Genomic DNA, 24495 nt, shown 5'->3' on the forward strand with positions numbered 1-24495 from the left:
ACCAATGAATAACCCCCATTGGTTTGGGTGTCTTAATACCAATGAATAACCCCCATAACCCCCATTGGCTGGGTATCAGAGTACCAATGAATAACCCTTATTGGGTTGGGTATCAGAGTACCAATGAATAACTCCCATTGGCTGGGTATCAGAATAAATTCATAGTCAGATTATTTATAATCATATATATGAAATCATAGTTTCTAACAAAAGTATATCTCATTCAAATATATATGTATATAATCATATATTCAATATTCAAATCTATTTGTGATATTTCTATAATTCTTTACTTTAAATCAATATAGCTAAAAAAAAAAAAACAATTAAATAAAATAAATCTTATATTCTGTTAGGTTCTAAACCTACTGTTAGAGAGCATAATAAATCTATTTTTGTACCTACCTGTCACCTCTGTGGTGGTGTTGGTCATATTAGACCAAATTGTTCTTTGTTGAGGCAAAAACCAAAATCTGACACTAGATTTGTTGTTAGGAATACTGATGTTCCTAAATTTGTTCCTGTCTGTCACTTTTGTGGTGTCTCCGGTCACATTCGTCCTAATTATCATAAATTAAAATTTAAGCATTCTGTATGTCAATCTAGGATATGTGATGATATTTCTCCTGCCATAAGTCCAAATAAATTGTTTCATATGTTTTTGAAAAATTTAAGCTTGTTGGCTTGTGAAAGGAATTTGCAAGATTTTAGTCTCTCTCAGAAGATTGGTGTAATTCCTCAAATACACTCTGCTTCACATGGATTTTCACTTACAAAGCCGAATACTCGTGCTAAATGGGTGAGAAAAGATTCTCCAAGGTGAGTGTTGCTAACTTGTCCCTGATTTAATGCTTTCAATTATTTGTGGACATGTTTTGTTTCTGTTTTTGGTTGTTTTGTTTTTTAGGTTGTTTTTATTTTTAAAAAAATCCAAAAACATTGAAAAATTCTCAAACAAGAAAAAATATTTTATTTTGTGTCTTGTTTTATTTTTTTTGAGGATTACATGAGTTATGATATCTCTCTCTTGATTTAGAACATGCTTGACATTGTGCAGAAACTTGAATAGTTTGTGCTAAGCTATTTTTGATTTTATATGGGTATGTACTAGTTTGTACATGTACTCATGGGTTAATTAAGAAATTGATATTTCTTGTCTGTGTACCCTCTATAGCTTAGTTAAACACTGTCATGCATTGCATTTGCATTGTTCATTTAGCACAATGTGTGTTTTTTTTTTTTTTTTTTGATCATAAAATTTTTCAAAATCTCAACAAGTGGTTATAAATTCTTTTTTAAAACCAAAAAGATTTTTGTGTTTTGTTTGTCACATCTTGGATTTATAATCAAGGGTTGGTCATATTATCTTTACATAACAAGTTTATGTACCTTGTTTAGCTTTGATGAGCTTATTTACTGCACTTTACTAGTTGAAACTTTGTAGTGCATGTTGTATGGGAAAGATGTTTATAGTTTTTGATCACTTTGTCTTGATCTTGAAATCACATGCTTTTGATTGTTGGACTTGATCATTTTGAGAAAGGCATAAATAATCATCTCACCACTATTCACTAGCCAATCATGAACACCTTAGTGCATATCATAAGATTTTGTGCTTGAGAAAGTGTAGCACATGTACAAAAAAAACATAAGGTGTAGTCTCGGTTAATTGCTTAATACTTAAAATTGGTGTGTGCTATTAGGCTTGATGCTATTTCACATAATTAAAATTGGTGTGTATATTATGAGGCAAATTCAAGAAACTTACATGATTGCAAGTTTTTGTTCTATGAGATGTGAGAGTTATAGGATGTAACTCTTTAGGTGATAGTCTCTTTCAAATTCTATGTGATGAATTTTGTAGACTTTGTGTTTGATTTCTATTCACGTATCACCTCACATATCTCTCAAGTTTTTGCTAGTTGCACACACTACACAAGTTACTCTTTGCTAAACTTGGTACATTTTATTGTGTGTGATCTTGTTGTGGCTATCCAAGATTAAAAGTTCCTTGATCTTAATGCAAAATGTGTTTCAAGTTTGAGAAATTGGAAATTCTAGAGCTTGAATGTACCCAAATTGGGGATTTTGTTCAATTGGGTTAAAATTGATGAAATTGGCTTGTTGTTTTGATGTAATTGATCACTCTTATTTGATCTCTCTCATGTGTAATGGTCAATTCGTCAATTTATTTCAAAACATTCAAGTGGTTTTCAAATTTTTTGGGATTTTTGTTAGAAACTCTATGCTTAAGCTAATTTTGTGAATTTGAACTTATATTGAACTTAGTTTCACTGCATTAGAGCATGCATTATGACATATTTTTTCATGCATCATTTATGTTTAGGATTCACATGCATTGCATTGATTTTAGTATCCATCTTGTAGTTTTGCAGTCATATCTCTCATTGTTTTCACACATGCATACACTTTGCTAAATTGGGTACTCAACTTGATTTAAAAATTGATTGATTAATTTTTGAGTTTTGTACATTCTAGTATATGCTATTTCTTATGTGTGAACTGCAGAAATTTTTTTTCTTAAAAGATATGATAGATAATCAATATGCAAATATTTTTTCTAATCATGCAACTATTTATGCGTCACATAGTACCATGTTTGCATTTTATTGAAAGAGAGAATTTTTTTTCTTTATGTGTATCCTTAACTTAGTTTTTTTTAAAACTTGGTTTGTGTCTTTTTATTTATCCCCACCCCCCTTATTTTTCCCCAAAACTATTTTTCCTAAAACTTGTTTTGTTTTTCCTATTTTTATAGGGGGAGAAATTTTTTTTTAACCTTTGTGATTCTTAGGGGGAGTTGTTGCTCTTTTTAGGGAGAGTTATATCTATTTTCTCTTACTCTGTTGCGTATATTTTCTGTCTACCTTCTGATTAGGTAGTCTTTGTCAATACGTGACAAAAAGAGGGAGACATAGATGACCTGTTTATTTTGTTTAGAGGGAGAATATAAAAACTTTTTGATGTATCTAACTTAGGGGGAGAGTTATAATTTATTTTGATTTATATGTTTCTTGTTTCACTTCTTATTGATCTATACTTATGAGTTCTTCATTGGTATATGCCTTTATTTTGTGTTATGTGAAATCAAGAATTTATTTTTGTTTACTTGTATTTTCCACACATGCGTTTATGTGTTTTGTTTAGTGTTTCAGAAATATACAGGTTGATTCAATTGAACTGCTGTCTACACTTACAACTGATGGATAGTAGTTAGGATTGAATTTGTGTTATAAGCATTATTTTTGTAAAGGGTTTTTAGTTGTAAACTTTGAGTTTTTAATTTGTGTTCTGTCACGGATTGCCAAAGGGGGAGTTTGTTAGGTTCTAAAGATTTAGGATTTTATTTATTTAGAACTCTAATATGTATTATTGGCAAACCATGGTCAAAACAAGTTGTTAGTCTTGTTTAAACTTGCTCAAAGTGTAGGCGTTTTATGTAAAGTTAGAATCAAGTGGCTGCAAAAGTATTAGTGACTTTCGGCCTGACTCGATCGATCGAAAATTAGACTCAATCGATCGAATCTCGGACAGAATGTTTTTTCTGCAGAATTTCCAACTCAGCCCAAGCCCATTAAGGATTAGGATTTCAGATCTAATTCTCCCAGTATATAAAGGAAAACCTAAGCCACGTTTATTAGAGCTTTTAGAGAGAGAGAAGAGAGTTCCTCTTTTGTATCTAGGGTTTTGTACCCAAATCTCTCTAAGGTCTTTGTTGCTCATATTGCTGTTCATGTGAATCTCTTGTGAGATCCTTGAGGAGCTTTCCTCCACATGAACTTAGGGTTTTCAAGGTAGAGATTATTTCATTATCTTGATGATCAACTCGGTTGCTGCCATTGGAGCTTAAAGAATAACAAGCGTGAGTGCTTGTAGCTGATTGGAGAATTCAAGAAAGAAGGAGTCCGTGGATTCGGAGCTTGCACGTGGTCGTGTCAGTAAGTTCTACTGGTGGGTAGCATTAGGAAGTCAATCGGGGAGCTTGTAAGTCCTTTTGTATGAATTTTGATTCTTTCGCATAGTGGATTCAGGTTTACCTTGAGGATAGCTAGGTCAAATCCATCCCAAGTTTTTACCGTGTGGTTTCCTAGGTGATCATATCATTGAGTTATTTATTATTCCGCTGCTTTATATTCTTGATATGATTGTGTGATTGTCATAACCTAAAACTGCATAATTTGACTAAGTTAATCACTTGGCTAATTAACTAGGTTAATTTGGTTGGGTTAAGGGGTCTAAATTTCTAACATATTCAATGCTCATGAATATTTGTGAAAGTTCTTTATTCTTTACTTTGAATCGGTATAGCTAAAAACGATTAAATAAAATACATTATATATTCAGTAATCAGATATATTTGTTATAATTCTTTACTTGAAATCAGTAATACAACAGAAACAAAATTGTAACAACTGTAAACAATTTTCAATAGTTAAAATACGCAAAATAAAACCAATTAGGATAGGGTTACTTACCTCCAAAAACTATTCCAAAAGAAACTTTTCCCTAACACTTCCTCTAAAAATCCTTAAATTTCACCTAAAACAATTTTACAAGTATCATTTACTCAATAATTAAATAATTTAAGAAAAACTTATAACGGTACCCAGCCAGAAGAGAAATTACTAAAAAAAAAAAAAAACTAATAATTTCTCATTATTAACTCACAAAAAATCTACATATTCATAATATATAATTTCCTTTACTTTCCTGCCACCTGCCACCTTTAGCTCACTTTTGAGATAAGGACAAAACTAAATACATGAGTATATCATCTCTATCAAAGCACCTAGGCTTTTACAGATACACAATTTTTTTTCTTTTTTTTTTAAACTTGTCAGACCTCAACTCCAATAATTCGGTACTATTCCTTAAATTAAGGGCTATGCAAAAACTTGTTTCACGAAGTCTAAAAATCTGTAAATTCCATCTCCGTTCAATGCAGCAAAAGGCATAAATAAAGATTTAAGTTACTGAATGTAGAAGCATCTACAGTAATAGCGTCTAGTTTATTGAAAATAAATCCAAACTTTTCTTCGTTTGCATCATTAAATCTCTTGAATAATTAAATAATTTCACTACTGGCCAAAATACCCACATAAAAAATACTCTAATTCTAAATAAAACTTAGATTTGACAAGAAAGAAATTCTTAAGCTCTTACCTCAATTGTGCAATCAAACCTTCTCCACTGGAGTAATTTGGGTAGTCTCCCCTCTCAAAATATCCCCCCATATACGTTGACATAATAAGCTTATATATAGCTAGGGTCTCAACCTTATTTTCTAAAAACCCCTTAGAAATATAAATTATAAAATTGTCCCCATAAACAAATTTACTAAAATAGCCTTCCTTTTAATTTTTTTTTTTTTTTTTAGGGTATTACATTTCTTGAACACAAGTCTGCTAGGCCCTTTGTCTCAAGCCAGGCCACCTTGGCTCCTTCACATCAGTGGACCCCTCCCTCCATTTCTTCAATCAAAATTAATGTTGATGCTGTTGTAGGCCCTCATTGCTCTTCAATTGCATTTGTCGCCAGAGACTGGAGAGGAGAGCTAGTTTTTGCTTGTTCTAAGATATAAGATAGTGAATACCATCTTCCCTCATCAAGTAGAAGTTGAAGCTATTAAATGGGCTCTAACCTTGGCAGCTAACTTGGATTTTGAGGTGATTATCATAGAATCAGACTCCCAAGTTTGTTCCAATCTTCTTTCTGATTTGGAAACTGCGCCCCCCCCCCCCCCCCCCCCCTCTTAGGACTTACCAGTCTTCTTCTTTCGTTTTTTTGGTTGAACATTTACCAGTCTTCGTTCAACGTTGTAAACGCATTATTAACGTTACATCTTATTAAAAAAAAGACTTACATCTCATCTTATTCTTTTCTCTGTGATCTCTCCTTCACATCACACATGGAAGCCCATCATCTAGCTCTCTCTTCCCTCATCACCCTCTCCTTCTTCTTAGCAATATTGCCACCATCTTACTGCACCGAGGATGCTCGCTTTGTTGAGTGCAGTCATCTTTATGAGCGTGGAAGAATCAAAAACGTTTATTACCCTTTCTGGGGAGGTAATCAAACTGAATATTGCGGTCGCCAAGGGTTCAAGCTCGAGTGCTACAACAATGAATACCCGATTATCAAATTTGAAGAACTAGAGTTCCTTATACTAAACATCAGCGAATCTCAAGACGTCATGACTATTGCAAGATTGGACCTCTGCGGTGGTTCTTGTCTTGAAACCAACCTCAGTACCGTTTTGAATTATAGTACTGTCGTTGATTACAGGTGTGTTTGAATACCGCTTATTTTGTAAAATTGAAATATTATTACTAAAAGTACTGTAAATAAAAATAAAAGTTAGTTGAAAAAGTACAGTAAAACCTATGAATAGCACCAAAAAGTACCATGATGCCTATGAATAGTTGCAAAAAATAAGCTGAATAGTTAATTAAGCCAAACGCACACTACACTTCAACCATTTTAAACATAACTTTGTTCTATGATTGCCCTCCTCAAGTCAATACACTTATACCAGTCTAAAATAGATTTACGTGCACCTTTGAAGGTATTGATGCAAATAATAACGCTTACTTTGTAAACGAATCGTCAGCAAAGATCCATTTTCCGGACCATGAGCAATGCAGAGAAAAAATCCGTGTTCCAATTTTACGGAATGCTATTGATGAGTCTGTGGGTGTAGTCCCGGCACTTCAGGAAGTATTAAATCGATGATTCGATGTGGACTACAACCNCCCCAAGGGGAGAATCAAGTCCATTTGTGATGACTCTCGAATTCTCTTGGCATTTCTTCTAAGGTTTCTGTTTGTTGGGTGCCCAAGTTGTGCAATATGGCTCCTCATTCTCTAGCAAAGTGGTCTTTAGCTTGTAATTTTTTTGGTCTTTTGTTGTTGGTAACAACCCCTCTTCTTTTGTTTCTATTATTCAGGATAAGGCTCGTTTTTCTGTGTAGTTTGTTTTCTCTCTTAATAAAATTTCTGGTTCATAAAAAAAAAAAAAAAAAAAGAAAAAAAGAAAAAAAAAAGATAACTGGGTGAACTCAACAACTTAACTAGGGTTGCAACTTTCAGGGAATGAGAAAAACAGTAATGTTGTGATAAAGTCGGTGGAAAATTGTGCCTCCCATTTAGAAATCAATCTGAGGAGGAGGACTTGGAATCTCTTTAGGACTTACCAGTCTTCTTCTTTCGTTTTTTTGGTTGAACATTTACCAGTCTTCGTTCAACGTTGTAAACGCATTATTAACGTTACATCTTATTAAAAAAAAAGACTTACATCTCATCTTATTCTTTTCTCTGTGATCTCTCCTTCACATCACACATGGAAGCCCATCATCTAGCTCTCTCTTCCCTCATCACCCTCTCCTTCTTCTTAGCAATATTGCCACCATCTTACTGCACCGAGGATGCCGCTTTGTTGAGTGCAGTCATCTTTATGAGCGTGGAAGAATCAAAAACGTTTATTACCCTTTCTGGGGGTAATCAAACTGAATATTGCGGTCGCCAAGGGTTCAAGCTCGAGTGCTACAACAATGAATACCCGATTATCAAATTTGAAGAACTAAGTTCCTTATACTAAACATCAGCGAATCTCAAGACGTCATGACTATTGCAAGATTGGACCTCTGCGGTGGTTCTTGTCTTGAAACCAACCTCAGTACCATTTTGAATTATAGTACTATCGTTGATTACAGGTGTGTTTGAATACCGCTTAATCGATGATTCGATGTGGACTACAACCCCTTTCACAATACTGCCCGAAACGGGTGTGTGGAATCAGGTGGGAATTGCGGTTCTAACGTAATACACCAATTTGTCTGGTTTTACCGTGATGGGGAGTGCTCTTATAACTGCCCAGGCAACAATATGTACTCTCTTTTCTCTTCTCACATTCCTGGATTAGGCTGAAAACATATTTCTTCTTCTTGGTTTGGTTTTGAATTTTGATGATATATACTATATAGTACTTCTTCTTAGGCTAATCTCATCTATAGGCCACATAGTGGGCATCGTTTTATTTATTTATTTATTTTTAGATAACACATAATGGCTTAGTTAATCATTCTTTACTTCTTTTTGACAATTGCATATCATTGTCATAGGTTTGGGTTAGTAGATCAAAGACTTGAGCCTTCTAATAAACATGCCAACAGTTTAAAAAAAAAAAAAAAAAAGTAGAAGTGAAATCACTCTTAAAGAAAAGAAGTATGATCGGAGATACAAATTTTGATTATTACTTTTATTTGAAAAAAATTTAGTACCACAAATTATTAACTTCTTTACTACAACTATGATATGATAATTTGTAGGAAAAATAGTGGTTACATGTGTAAGTACTAAACAATTACTCTTTACTTCTTTTTGACAATTGCATACCATTGTCATTGGTTTGGGTTAGTAGGTCAAAGCCTTTTCTTTTTTTATTCACTTTTTTTTTTTTTCCTTACAAGATAGAAATTCTACACTAATCTAATCTTAGTGTATATATATGTGAGACTTTTTCCTGAATACTTGAACCCCGACTCTTACCTTCACATTCCACAAGCATTTTTACTTGAAGAATGATCATCATGCCAAAAATGCGCGGCGGTTGTAGGACAAAGACTTGATCCTTCTAATAAACATATCAACCCTAAAAAAAAAGGGTAAAAGTTAAATCACCCTTAAAGATGTGTGAGAGATACAAATTTTGATTATCACTTTTATTTGAAAAAAATTTAGTACCACAAACTATTACACAACTTCTTTATCACAACTGCGAAGTGACCATGTGCGAATAGTGAAGAAAAAATAGTGGTTACATGTGTAAGTGATAGATAATCACTTACAATCTGTCATATTAAAGTTGTAGCAAAAGTTGTAGTTGTAGAAAACTAGAACCACCCCCATTATTTTTACATTTATTTATTATGAGTGATGCCAACTGAACTTCTGCTCACTTTTTGCAATATAAGTCTTAGTGTCTTACTATTCTCCTCTTTTGTTATCCGTGATTTTGGTTATGAAATTTGAATTACGTTTTTCTTTTTTTCTTAAAAAAAAAAAAAATCAACGATTCAAGTAATGATGAACTTTAAAAAATATGTTAATTAACAATTAGTGATGAAAATTATCTGGTATCCAAAAAAAAAAAAAAAAAATTGATGAAAATTAGCAATTACTGATATAATTTGTAATGAGATTTTTTTGTCTGTTATTCATTGGTTTTGTTGAATTTGATTTTGTATTGCTCTGTTAATAGTCTTAAACAAATCCTAATTAATATTATTTAATATAAAGAGTCAATTTTGACTAAAATACTCCTAAATAAGTTTCAATAATAAGAAAATAAAACTCAAATTTAAAAAATTCCAAAACCGAAAAAAACAAATTTAAAAAATTAAGAATAAAATTTAAACTGTGTAAGCTGCTCTTCGATTAAAGGTCAAGAAGGTCCATTTAAGTTCTCCGAAACTTTTCTAACGTGTTGGATGGTATTTGTTAAACTGGCACTTGCCAGGAAGGTGTTGGCAAGACCACAATTCCGTGTCAGGTCAATACACGCAAGTCTATGGATGAGTGGAAATTTTTTATGATACAATTGAATGGAAAGTTTTGGGATACCTTTTTTACCAAACAGGCTGTATTGTGATAGATCCAAAGAGTGAAGTTTTGTGAAAATATAAAAATTGAAAAAAAAAAAAAAACTGAAAATCGAAATTTTCTCACCCTTCTCTTTTTGTATATAGAGGCTATAGTAGTTCCAAGCCCGTGTGAGACTGAGAAAGCGCGTGAATTTTTGGATGAAATTTTCTTGACCCATAAAGTAATTAATTCGAACAAGTCAAAAAGGTAAAGGCCGCAGAATGGTAGACCCAATGTAAGTGAGAAACTATTTGTGCTGGTAGCATAGTACAAAAATATGTTTGGCTGATATATATAAAGTAGCATTTTACCCGGTTCGCGTGCTATTGTTTCAGACGCTTCACCATGTCACAAATCCTTAGCTACCTCCTCATCCTCTCCTTCTTCTTCTTCTTCATCAACTCCTTAGGCACCAATTCTTCTCCTTTATGCCAATCACACTACTGCAGTAACGTTATCATCAGGTACCCTTTTTGGGTTCATAATGAAAGCGCCTCTGATCAGCAATATTGTGGCTACCCGGGGTTTGGCATTATGTGTCTGAACGGCACGGCCGTACTTGAAATACACGGTGACCGGTACCACGTGAAAGATATAAATTATGCCGACTATACCCTATCCCTTGTGGATATTGATGTCTCCAACCAAACGTGCCCAAGGCCAAGGGCACGTCATAGCGTTTCTCTAGAGACACTACCATTGAAATATTCTTCAATTGATTTGAATCTCAGTTTTTACTTTAATTGCACTTCCGACCCTGCAATAACTGTGCCTCCAATCCCGTGCTTGAATGTTAATGGTAGCTACCGGCACTCTTACGTTTTTGTGGAGAATCATGAGACGGAGGGCTATGATTGGTCAAAGAATTGCGAGGAGAAAGCGGTGGTGACAGTGAGACATATACAGACTGAGATTAATATTGAAGATTTGATTGATCGGTTTGGTGGGGCTATGAATGATGGCTTTGTGCTTGATTGGGAAAGAGTTAAGGATTGTGTTGCATGTGAGAACTCTGAAGGGTATTGTGGATACAACGCTACGGCTGAGGAGTTCTTGTGCTTTTGCAACGATGGAAGCACACATAGGAACAGCTGCAAAGGTATGCTCCCTTGGTCAATTTCACGTGTCAAAAATTTATATTACATATCATAGTAAAAAGGTATAGAGAAGAAAACAGATAATGCTGAATTATTCACTATAACACCTTTGAAAAATTAATTCAAAGGTATGACTGCATGATTTACTTATTCTCTTGTGGGTCCCTGGGATGAAAGTAGGATTCAAATTTAGAAGGAGCCAAAGTTTTTTATTCTTAGATTTTAAAAAATTGAAATATCAATACATTGCATTATTAACATTAATTTATTAATTATTATTTGTATTTTTTCTTTTGAAAAAAAAAATTAATAATAGAATTTTATAATCAAGAGTTTTGCAAGTCAACTAGCATGTCTTAATATTTTCAGAGTCTAACTAACGTGTGAATGAAGTGATCAATATCTGACATAGGAGTTGTCTCTATGACTATGAGGGTAGAGTCATTTGAGAGGGGCATAGAGCTCTCAAGTGAGAGGGATAAATTGGGTATAGGTTATTAGGTTTTTGTGATATTTTTTTTGCTAGGATTTGTAATTAATTTGTTGTTATTGTTTTTGCTTAGATCATATTTATGATTTGTCCAAAGATTTTTCTTATTATCTAGATATGTGCATTTTTTTTTTTTAATAGATTTTGCTTGTTATCAATTTGTTGGATTTTTTGGGGAGAGGGGTCAAGTATATAAATTTAAGAGCCATAATTAAAATTCTTTTTGTTAATACACATGACCTAGTAAATTCTTCTCTGCTGTAGGTTTATTTTGTATCCTAATGCTAAATCTTTGTTTGGGCTGTTGTAGACTTTTAGTTGCCTTGGAATGCAATTTGATAGATTTTTCCTTATCAAGTATATGTTCACACCGTTCATTGAAGGTGAATATCTATGGGCTTTGATTGTTTGTTTGTTTGTTATTTTTTTTTTTTTTAGAGAAAGAGATTTAAGTAAATATTACATGGATTAGAACCTTTGGATCCTATTGTTACCGACGGAGAGAGAAAAGTTTACAGTTTAATTTATTGCTTTTTACTTATAAAACTATAAGTTTAATAATTTGAAACCTCCTTGAAACTATATAGGTATACCAGTATATGTATATTCTCACTCACAACAGGTGGATCCCACTCATCCATAGGACCCACTTAATGTGACAGAGAAGATATTGTTTGCTTGTTTAGACCCCTTAAAACAGATTGTTTAACCTAATATATTAGCCAAATGATTATTTAGGTTAATTATGAGATCAAGGCAAACAAATACACTAATAAAGAATTGAAGTTTTTACAAAAGATTTAACCTTAAATCTATTGCTACCTCCAGTAACAACGTATTGACACGACCACGTGCAAACTCCGAATCTACAGACAGGGACGGAACCAGGATTCAAATATGAGGGGGGCAAAGCTTAAAACAATTTTTTTTTTTTTTATGAAAATAAAAACTAACATTTATTTCATATTCAACAAAATACTACATATAAAATAAGTGTTTCTTAAACATTTGATATTATAAAAATGTCGACAATCTTGCATCATCAGCTATGACTTCAGAATTATTTGGATTTTTTCTTTTTTTAAAATTTAATATTGTATTGAACTTACACATGATCTACCAAAAAAAAAAAGTTTCATTATTTCCATATTTCGTAGTTCTATACACACCAACTAAAACAAAGGGACTTCTCAAAAAAAAAAAAATCTAAAACCAAAATAGTCAAAAAAAAAAAATTGATGAAAATTAGCAATTACTGATATAATTTGTAATGAGATTTTTTTGTCTGTTATTCATTGGTTTTGTTGAATTTGATTTTGTATTGCTCTGTTAATAGTCTTAAACAAATCCTAATTAATATTATTTAATATAAAGAGTCAATTTTGACTAAAATACTCCTAAATAAGTTTCAATAATAAGAAAATAAAACTCAAATTTAAAAAATTCCAAAACCGAAAAAAACAAATTTAAAAAATTAAGAATAAAATTTAAACTGTGTAAGCTGCTCTTCGATTAAAGGTCAAGAAGGTCCATTTAAGTTCTCCGAAACTTTTCTAACGTGTTGGATGGTATTTGTTAAACTGGCACTTGCCAGGAAGGTGTTGGCAAGACCACAATTCCGTGTCAGGTCAATACACGCAAGTCTATGGATGAGTGGAAATTTTTTATGATACAATTGAATGGAAAGTTTTGGGATACCTTTTTTACCAAACAGGCTGTATTGTGATAGATCCAAAGAGTGAAGTTTTGTGAAAATATAAAAATTGAAAAAAAAAAAAAAACTGAAAATCGAAATTTTCTCACCCTTCTCTTTTTGTATATAGAGGCTATAGTAGTTCCAAGCCCGTGTGAGACTGAGAAAGCGCGTGAATTTTTGGATGAAATTTTCTTGACCCATAAAGTAATTAATTCGAACAAGTCAAAAAGGTAAAGGCCGCAGAATGGTAGACCCAATGTAAGTGAGAAACTATTTGTGCTGGTAGCATAGTACAAAAATATGTTTGGCTGATATATATAAAGTAGCATTTTACCCGGTTCGCGTGCTATTGTTTCAGACGCTTCACCATGTCACAAATCCTTAGCTACCTCCTCATCCTCTCCTTCTTCTTCTTCTTCATCAACTCCTTAGGCACCAATTCTTCTCCTTTATGCCAATCACACTACTGCAGTAACGTTATCATCAGGTACCCTTTTTGGGTTCATAATGAAAGCGCCTCTGATCAGCAATATTGTGGCTACCCGGGGTTTGGCATTATGTGTCTGAACGGCACGGCCGTACTTGAAATACACGGTGACCGGTACCACGTGAAAGATATAAATTATGCCGACTATACCCTATCCCTTGTGGATATTGATGTCTCCAACCAAACGTGCCCAAGGCCAAGGGCACGTCATAGCGTTTCTCTAGAGACACTACCATTGAAATATTCTTCAATTGATTTGAATCTCAGTTTTTACTTTAATTGCACTTCCGACCCTGCAATAACTGTGCCTCCAATCCCGTGCTTGAATGTTAATGGTAGCTACCGGCACTCTTACGTTTTTGTGGAGAATCATGAGACGGAGGGCTATGATTGGTCAAAGAATTGCGAGGAGAAAGCGGTGGTGACAGTGAGACATATACAGACTGAGATTAATATTGAAGATTTGATTGATCGGTTTGGTGGGGCTATGAATGATGGCTTTGTGCTTGATTGGGAAAGAGTTAAGGATTGTGTTGCATGTGAGAACTCTGAAGGGTATTGTGGATACAACGCTACGGCTGAGGAGTTCTTGTGCTTTTGCAACGATGGAAGCACACATAGGAACAGCTGCAAAGGTATGCTCCCTTGGTCAATTTCACGTGTCAAAAATTTATATTACATATCATAGTAAAAAGGTATAGAGAAGAAAACAGATAATGCTGAATTATTCACTATAACACCTTTGAAAAATTAATTCAAAGGTATGACTGCATGATTTACTTATTCTCTTGTGGGTCCCTGGGATGAAAGTAGGATTCAAATTTAGAAGGAGCCAAAGTTTTTTATTCTTAGATTTTAAAAAATTGAAATATCAATACATTGCATTATTAACATTAATTTATTAATTATTATTTGTATTTTTTCTTTTGAAAAAAAAAATTAATAATAGAATTTTATAATCAAGAGTTTTGCAAGTCAACTAGCATGTCTTAATATTTTCAGAGTCTAACTAACGTGTGAATGAAGTGATCAATATCTGACATAGGAGTTGTCTCTATGACTATGAGGGTAGAGTCATTTGAGAGGGGCATAGAGCTCTCAAGTGAGAGGGATAAATTGGGTATAGGTTATTAGGTTTTTGTGATATTTTTTTTGCTAGGATTTGTAATTAATTTGTTGTTATTGTTTTTGCTTAGATCATATTTATGATTTGTCCAAAGATTTTTCTTATTATCTAGATATGTGCATTTTTTTTTTTTAATAGATTTTGCTTGTTATCAATTTGTTGGATTTTTTGGGGAGAGGGGTCAAGTATATAAATTTAAGAGCCATAATTAAAATTCTTTTTGTTAATACACATGACCTAGTAAATTCTTCTCTGCTGTAGGTTTATTTTGTATCCTAATGCTAAATCTTTGTTTGGGCTGTTGTAGACTTTTAGTTGCCTTGGAATGCAATTTGATAGATTTTTCCTTATCAAGTATATGTTCACACCGTTCATTGAAGGTGAATATCTATGGGCTTTGATTGTTTGTTTGTTTGTTATTTTTTTTTTTTTTAGAGAAAGAGATTTAAGTAAATATTACATGGATTAGAACCTTTGGATCCTATTGTTACCGACGGAGAGAGAAAAGTTTACAGTTTAATTTATTGCTTTTTACTTATAAAACTATAAGTTTAATAATTTGAAACCTCCTTGAAACTATATAGGTATACCAGTATATGTATATTCTCACTCACAACAGGTGGATCCCACTCATCCATAGGACCCACTTAATGTGACAGAGAAGATATTGTTTGCTTGTTTAGACCCCTTAAAACAGATTGTTTAACCTAATATATTAGCCAAATGATTATTTAGGTTAATTATGAGATCAAGGCAAACAAATACACTAATAAAGAATTGAAGTTTTTACAAAAGATTTAACCTTAAATCTATTGCTACCTCCAGTAACAACGTATTGACACGACCACGTGCAAACTCCGAATCTACAGACAGGGACGGAACCAGGATTCAAATATGAGGGGGGCAAAGCTTAAAACAATTTTTTTTTTTTTTATGAAAATAAAAACTAACATTTATTTCATATTCAACAAAATACTACATATAAAATAAGTGTTTCTTAAACATTTGATATTATAAAAATGTCGACAATCTTGCATCATCAGCTATGACTTCAGAATTATTTGGATTTTTTCTTTTTTTAAAATTTAATATTGTATTGAACTTACACATGATCTACCAAAAAAAAAAAGTTTCATTATTTCCATATTTCGTAGTTCTATACACACCAACTAAAACAAAGGGACTTCTCAAAAAAAAAAAAAAATCTATAACCAAAATAATCACAAACAGATAAGCATTAGTTTATATATATTACTAATATTAATCACATCACACAAAGTGAAAAAAATAATTTTTGATAAAACCATAACATAAAAACAATCAAACTAATAACTTTGGTTAATTGATCTAACTAAAAAATCTCTTATGACTCATCAAAAGACTGTCTTACGGATTCAAATTCACTATCACAATTCTGTCAACTCAGCACTCAAGTCCTACTCCTAGAGTCCTAGTGGTCCCAGTTTACTTCTTTATAGATAAAACCAAAACAAACAAAGAAAAAAACGTTACAAACAGTTGAAAGACTAAACACATGTGACCACACAAAAGGCTCAATTACACATTACTCAATATAAAGCCACAACCACGAACTAGTCTACGGTCCACACATGACCCAATACACCAGTGACCAGTCCATAAAAACTAAAACGCCACAATCACAAACACAACAGGTCAAAAAAAAAAACGCAGAGGGCAGAGAACCGGCTAAGGCAGAGCAAGACAAAAAACAAAAAGATAAAACAAAAAAACAAAAATATGAACTTGAGAGAGGAGAGAAATTTCTTGGATTTACCAGACTTGTGTGTGACTGTGATCAAGGATCTGAGGAGGAGCAGCAGCAGCAACACCGGATCTGATCTGAGGAAAAGAGCAGCAGCAGCAACGCCCAAATCTGATCTGAGGAAAAGAACAGCAGCAGCAGTGATGGAGGCGTTGATGAGGTTGAATGGATAAAGAGTGAGGCTAGGGTAAAAATTTGAGCATTGTAATTTAGGTTCAATCCATATTTATTTTTTATTTTGTAGTTTTAATTTGTCGGTTATTATTATTATTATTTTTTGGATCAGTTAGTCCATTTTTTTTTTAGATTACATTCATATACCAGTGTTTTTTTTTTTTTTATAAATGGGAGGGGGTGGGGGGGGGGGGCTATTAGGACGAAAATAAAAAATTTCAACACACAGACATATATATATATATATATATATATATACTAGCTATTTTTTTTTTTTGGGGGGGGGGGGGGCAATGGCCCCCCCTGCCCTACTGTAGGTCCGTCGCTGTCTACAGACTCTTCTCTCTTGGATTTGCAGCACACAAACTCCCACGCTTATGACTTTGAGATCCGACTCAAAGGTTTATCAACACAAACTCTCCGATTTATGACTCTCCGATTTATGACTCTAAGACTACCCTTGAAGGTTTAAATCATCACTTATTGGGCTTAATGAGTAGTGGGCCTAAATTAAAATCTGCAGAACCCATATTTCGATTGGTCAAAGCTTAGTCGCGATTGGTCGAACTCTTTAGAATTTGAATTCTTCTTTTTGTAGTTTGTATGTTCTTGATTTTTGACTTGTATTATCTTGAATTTTGTCAAATCAAACTTATAGACTTCGAAATTTATATCTAGACAAGTTTGTGCTTATAATTTGCTAATTGTTCTAAAATTCTAGAACCTAACAAATATATATACCTGAATCAAGATATATTCTTCCGTGTTAGTAGAGGCAAGTAGACCTTTGAAGTAGTTTGACTAAAGTCATAGCTTTGTGGATGAAAATGCCCAATGAACTTGCCAAGAAAGACAGTTCTGGCTATTCTACTTAAAGTCATTGGGGTATACTTTTTTACCACAAAACTTAAAACAAAGACTTTTAATTTCATTTAACGACGGGCTTATTATTATTATTATTATTATTATTATTATTTATGTTAAAGATGATTGAAATAGAATCCAATTTGCCAGCCCAATTGGTTGAATAAAATTAAAACGTGGGTTAATCCTATTTTCGATAACCGGGTGAACTCAGCAACTCGGCCATGAGTGCAACTTTCTGGGACCGAGGAAAACCATTTTCTTTAGGACTTGTGAAACATAAAACAGCAGAGTCTCAGACATAAAAGAATGGTGTGGAAAAGTCAGTGCGATAATTTGCTCCAGAGTCCAGATTAATCCCGTTTAAAAATCAATCTGTGGAGAGGACTCTTTAATCTCTTTCAGACATACCAGTCTTCGTTCAACCCTTCTCAAAAGAAGTCTTCGCTCAACGTTAGGCTGCGTTATATATACTTTTCTCAATGATCTATGGTCTCCTACACATAACACATGGAAGCCCATCATCTACATCTAGCTCTTTCTTCCCTCATCACCCTTTCCTTCTTCTTAACAATACTACAACTATCTTACTGCACCGACAATGCACGCTTTGTTGAGTGCAGTATTACCTTTGGTTGTTGAAGGATCAAAAACATTCCGTACTCTTTCTTAGGAGGGAATCGATCTGAACTTTGCGGTTTTCAAGAGTTCAAGCTTACGTGCCGCGACACTGAATACCCAATTATCAGAATCGAAGAACTAGAGTTCCTTGTACTAAACATCAACCAATCTCATTATATCATGACCATTGCAAGATTGGACCTCTGGAATAGTCCATGCCCTCCAAATTTCGTCAATACCACTTTGGATTTTAATAACTTCAAATATTACACACCAACCGATCAAAACCTAATTTTGTTCTATGGCTGCCCTTAAGCTAGCGGATTGGATGGAGCGAACTTTTCCTGCAGCTTAGATAATACCGCTAATTGCTTTGTAGACGAATCCTTCCCAGGTATCCACGACCTTTATGAGGGATGCAATACAAGTATTGAAGCTCCAATTTTACGGACTGCTCTTATTGACGAGTCTGTGGGGACTTCAGAATGTATTGAATCAAGGTTTTGATGTGGACTACCGTAATGACCGGTCGATTACCTGTTTGAGGTGTGAGGCTTCAGGTGGGATATGTGGTTTTCACTCCTCCTCACATCCATTTGTCTGCTTTTGCCATGATGGAGAGCAACCTTTGGTCCGTTCAAGTAACGGTATGCATGCTCGTTTCTCCTCACTTTCATAGATTAAGCTGAAACATATATTTGATTTCTCAGTTGTTCTTAATTAGCTAATAGTAATAAGCCTATATATAAACTTTTGTTCTGCGTTTTATATTCTACTTTATACTTTACAAATTATAGCTTATCATATGCTTGATTTGTTTTTTTTTTTTTTTTTAATTTTTTTTTCCATTTTAACAATTTTATGCTCTACCAATCATACTATGAGTCTGTTTGGCTACCACTCATTGCTGAAAACTAAAATCAAAAAACATTGTAGCGAAATAATTTTTAAATGTGTGAATAGTATCATGAGACCTATTTTTAATATTTATTTTGTTCAAAAAAGAAGTTTGTGAATCTTGTGAACAATGCACGGGACCCACTTAAAGCAAAAACGTGCCGCTAGGAAGCACAAAATGCGCTTCCCAAATGCACACTATATCTTGTGCTCCACCAATATATATATATATATATATTTTTTTTTTTGAGAAATACCAATAATGGTTCTAACAATTGCATACCATTATTTTCATTAAATATATATATATATATATGCACAACATTTTTATATATATTTTTTTTTAGAGAGTCAACCTATGACATCCACTTTTGATGATAACTCTTTATCACTAAACCAAAATACCAACTATAGGTAAATGTGAATCAATTTAGTGGGCCTAGAAAAAAATTCCACTAGGCCCAAGAGCATAGACAATTCCAAAAAAATGGGTTAGTTATATAATTGAGAGAAAAGAAAATAGTTTTTTTTTTAATGTAATTATGTATAAAGAAAACAATGAAATAACATAAAAATTACTCATGACACTTCGTTTTTCACACCATTTGAAATTTATTTTTTTCCATTTCACCACATTGTTTAAGTTCAATACCAATTCATCTACCAAATCTCCCACCACACTTCAACCAAATGAAAAATAATTAAACTTAAAATAAATATAAGGAATTACTTGTCATATTTTCTAACAGACAACATTAAACTAAAAACTTGATTGTAGCCAATAGTTATAACTCTATTGGATGTGACATTTGAGAAATTCATTATTAGATTATATTTTATCTTATATTCTCAATACTTGCAAAATTTTCTAAATATAAAAGATCAATACTTGTGTCATTAATTAAATGTTTAAATTCAAATTTTTGTAATATAAAATCATACATAAAAAATAGGTTTATGGATCGAGTAGTTAACAATATATATCTGATTGATAAAAAATTTGACATACGTGTTATAAACATAAAAACATACAATCCAATTATTATATTTTAACATATGTAGTCATGTTAATTTTTTTAGTAGAGGTTATAGTCATTTGCTATAACCATGTTTGTAGCCAAACTTTGTCTTTTTCTCAAGCCACTAAATCCCTAATACCTCCATCACCCCCATTAATCGTTTTTCTTTCAATCTCTTAATTTTTTTTTCATAGTTTCAGACTGTTGGTTTTTTTTTTTTTTTTTTAACTCAAATTTTAAATAATTATAATTATAATAATATTGAAAGAAAGCTGAATTCTACATGGTTTTGTAAAGCATAATCAAGTTTGTAAGGTGGTATACAACTTTTCAAGTATGTTGCTATATATTTAGCACTTTTACGTTTATTTATTTATTTAATTAATTTTGAATAATCAAATTACATGTTTCAAATTTATGTACTTAGATTTATCTATTACATTTATTGTTTTTTTTTTTAATTGAACTCTCATTAATGATTATATTCTAGCTTTTTATTTAGTTATATTTCTAGGTAATTTAACTTATTATTTTACATGCAACATGAACATGTACACCTGAGGAGACTGATAACCTAGTTTTTTTTTTTCATTCATTTATGGTGATTATATCATTACCAAACTTTGGATTGTGTAAACATAAGAATTTCATATTATTTAAATTTTATTTTTGGGGATTTTGTTAATTGTTCTCTTATTTATATTGAAAAGAAAACAAAAACAATATGATATTCTTCTTATTATTTATCTTTCTGCATGTAAAAAAATACTGCTCAACTTGTAACTTGTTTAATTCATTTATAACATGATTGACCTAACCTCCTCACAACTCGTTTAGATCGACTTCTTTTTTACTTGAACTTGAATAATTAAGACCCAACTTGAGCTCAGGCAACCCGACCCATTTGCTAGGTCTAAAGTTAGTGCAAATACGAAATGGTTCAATGACTTGAGTAGCTTTGCTTGTGTTTCAAAAAAGAGAAAATAATGATCTAACGTCATTTGTGATGCCAAGACTCTAAGGGAATAAAATGGTTATGTGAATAAGAATAAGTTTTGACGATGCCAAAAAAATCGTCAGGTGAACTCCTCGTCAATATAGATGGACGAAGGCATTGTCTTTGTCCAGAGACGAACCTTTCAGTGTTGTTCTTCTCTTGCTTTATAGCTTTTGATGATGAAATTCGTCAGTTGAACTCCTTTTTAATACAGATGGACGAAGGCGTTGGATTCATCCAAAGACAAACCTGCAATATGATATGAAATAGAGAAATATGGATACACGAGTGTGATGTTTGCCAAACACCCTCCGATGATTAAGTTATAATGAGATTTAATTGAAGTATATTGTAAAATAATTCAACTTAGAAATAATTTTTGGGATGAGAGTTGTGTAACTCCTTGCCTTTGGTTTGGGTGAGTTTTTATAGCCCTTGTCTTCATTATTTGAATGACCATCTGCATTCTTAAGTAGGAGACATTGGTATTAATGGCTGGCTTTTATTGTCTGCCAATGGCTATTTGTCTGTTGGTGTCTGTACATTACTCCTTAGTTGTATAGGGTATTGAATGTCTTTTATAGCTTCATCCATCATTGATGTCCGTACATTACACCTTGCATTGAATAGCATTTAATTCGTCTGTCGAGAGATAAATGATCTTGATAAATTAACACTCATCAGTAATGAATGTAGAGGTGATATAGACTCCAATGGTCTTTTGCCCGTTGGTTCGGCAGTTACGCTTTTGTTTGTCTGGTGCGTTAATTGCTACTCATGTAATTTATGGGGAACTCATTTAATGTATGTTGAAGTCGTTCATTACATAGATGATGCTGACTTGATGGACGATGTTGGCTTGATGGAAGAGGGTGATTTTTCTCCGCTTCAAGTTTATATCATCTTTCTATGCCTGAGTAGAAATGTGATATAGTGCAACCCAAGAAATTCACAAGTAATTCATATATGTGCACATTATGTATTTACTAATAAATACTATATTTTCTCTGCAGAACATAGCAGGAGCATGAATACAAGGTTGATTGCAGGTAAGATATGCCAACGGAAAATAGATTAAGTGCGTTCAACTTGAAAAATTATATTTATATTCTGATAACAGGGATTTTTTTACTCTTTACAAATTCTAAAGACTTAATATCTTTCCTCAATATTTGACCGAAATTTTTAGTGCGGAAAATTGCATGTGTTAATTTAGCTACTTTAGAGGGCGTTGAGAAAAGGAGGTTTCTGATTTTAAGAGGATATAACTTCCACCACCTAAATCATGTTCGAATTATGCTGCAGGTCTTGGTGCTTTAGGGCTTGGAGTGTTACTTACCAGTGTCACAATTTGTTGTCTTAGAAGTAAGAGATCAACTACGTCAACACCATTTTTTATGAAGAAAACAAAGAATGAACATGATCTTGAGGCATTTGTTAGAAATTACGGACCGCTATTGCTAAACAGATATAAATTCTCAGATGTCAAGAAATTCACCAATTCATTTAAGGTTAAACTGGGTCAAGGAGGTTATGGTAGTGTCTACAAAGGAGAGCTGCTCAATGGTCGTCTCATAGCTGTGAAGGTCCTGAATGCAACAAAAGGAAATGGAGATGAATTTATCAATGAAGTTGCAAGCATTAGTAGAACTTCCCATGTTAATATTGTCACACTTGTTGGATTTTGTCTTGAAGGTCAAAAAAGAGCTCTCATTTATGAGTTTATGCCAAATGGATCACTTGAAAAGTTTATACATGGGGACAACATGGAGAAAACTACTATGCCCTTAGGATTGGAAAAATTGTTCCAAATTGCAATTGGTATTGCTCGGGGGCTTGAGTACTTGCACCGTGGCTGCAATACTAGAATCTTGCATTTTGACATAAAACCACATAACGTTCTTCTGGATGAAAATTTTTCTCCAAAGATCTCTGATTTTGGACTCGCTAAACTTTCTCCAAGGAATGAGAGTAACATATCAATGGCAGTAGCCAGAGGAACAATAGGGTATATAGCTCCTGAAGTGTTCAATAGAAACTTTGGAATTGTTTCACACAAATCTGATGTCTATAGTTATGGAATGATGATTTTGGAGATGGTTGGAGGAAGAAAGAACATTGATGTTAGAGTAAGTAATACCAGTGAGATATATTTTCCTCATTGGATTTATAAGCGTCTTGAGCAACACAATGATTTAGGACTTCCCATTAATATGACTATAGAGGAAACTGCAATGGTGAGAAAGATGATCTTAGTGGGTTTGTGGTGCATACAGACAAATCCATCTGATAGGCCGTCCATGAGTAAAGTAATTGAAATGTTAGAAGGAAACCTAGAAGCATTGCAAATCCCTCCAAAACCTTTCTTATCGTCACCTCCAAGATCTCCCGCAGAAGAATCCTCCACCACATATTAATACAATGTAATAATACCTCTAGATACATTTTTTTTCTTGATAACTTCTTTATTATTATCTTACATTTAATTTAAGGATTGGGCTTCTTGAAAACAAGTGTTGGTGTACCTTTCACATAAAAGAGGGAGTGTGCACTTCAATGTCCCTTAAACATTAACCTGGGAAAGATCTCTAAGCTAAGAAAAACTCAATTATAAGACAGGAAAGGGAGTGTGCACAACCAACTTTTGTTTCACAAAAAAGTTTCTTTAAAAAAAAAAAAAACTTTTGTTTATGAGAGAATATTCAATGGAATTCATACCTATTAATATATATATATATATATATATATTTTAGGAAGAATTGATACTTTTTTTTTTCTAATACAAGATAGAAATTCTACTCTAACCTAATCTAAGTGTATATGTGTGTGAAGCTCCTTCTTGGAGACTTGAACCTCCACACCTCACAAACACTTATACTTGTAAAGTGACCCACGCACCGAAGGTGTGCGGTGGTAATTGATACTTATTATTGAATCCCTTTTAAAAAATAGTTACCGACATTAAGTGGGATATTACTTGCACGAGTAAATCTAGCGTCACAAACTTTTTTACAACTTTACCACAACTTTGCTATGTGGCGATTCATGAATGGTGAAATCATGGACCCACTATTTTATTTCCACCACTCACAAATCACCATATAATAAAGTTGTGGAAAAGTTTATGGGTGTGCACCAGCTGTCACATCTCTAAATCATATATATATTTTGGTATCTCAAGTAACATTAAAGTCGTGCTTTCTTTTTCTTTTTCTTTTTCTTTTTTTGTGATTGTTTAGCCTTCAAAAAAATGTCACTTTTTTTTTTTCAAATCCAATTTCATCCTTTCAGCTTGTTTCTTTGGATTTGGGATTACCCACTTGATAGTTTGGGGGATATTTTGAAAAACTTAGTTCTCTTTTTCATTTATGTTCAATGCTAGTCTAATACAAAGTTTTTTTTTTTTTTTTTTTTTTTTTTTTTTTTTTTTTAAGATTTCAATTTCAGTTAGAAAAAAAAAAACTTGGTGAAAGGAAAAAAAATGGAGAATTCATTTCTTTTACGGTCGCATGACTAACAATTTGCCATTAATTTTAACAATCAATCAAAATATGAGGTGCAATTTGCAAGCTTCGGTGTAAT

General features: G+C 32.9%; 1 protein-coding gene across 1 annotated transcript in view; it reads left to right on the forward strand.

The window, feature by feature from the left end:
* The window catches only part of LOC111997508 (LEAF RUST 10 DISEASE-RESISTANCE LOCUS RECEPTOR-LIKE PROTEIN KINASE-like 2.1), a 34767-nt gene extending 11428 nt beyond the window's left edge, over positions 1-23339 (forward strand). The window contains exons 2-8 of the mRNA XM_065778995.1: positions 9462-9570; positions 10127-10761; positions 12768-12876; positions 13433-14067; positions 21927-21962; positions 22219-22717; positions 22781-23339. Of these exons, the coding sequence (XP_065635067.1) occupies positions 9462-9570; positions 10127-10761; positions 12768-12876; positions 13433-14067; positions 21927-21962; positions 22219-22717; positions 22781-23330 (2573 nt within the window). The 3' untranslated portion in view covers positions 23331-23339. The remainder of the gene's footprint in view (positions 1-9461; positions 9571-10126; positions 10762-12767; positions 12877-13432; positions 14068-21926; positions 21963-22218; positions 22718-22780) is intronic.
* The last annotated feature ends 1156 nt before the right edge of the window (positions 23340-24495 follow it).

The sequence above is a fragment of the Quercus suber genome, unplaced genomic scaffold, assembly GCF_002906115.3.
Source record: "Quercus suber isolate HL8 unplaced genomic scaffold, Cork oak 2.0 scaffold_195, whole genome shotgun sequence".
Lineage (NCBI taxonomy): Eukaryota > Viridiplantae > Streptophyta > Magnoliopsida > Fagales > Fagaceae > Quercus > Quercus suber.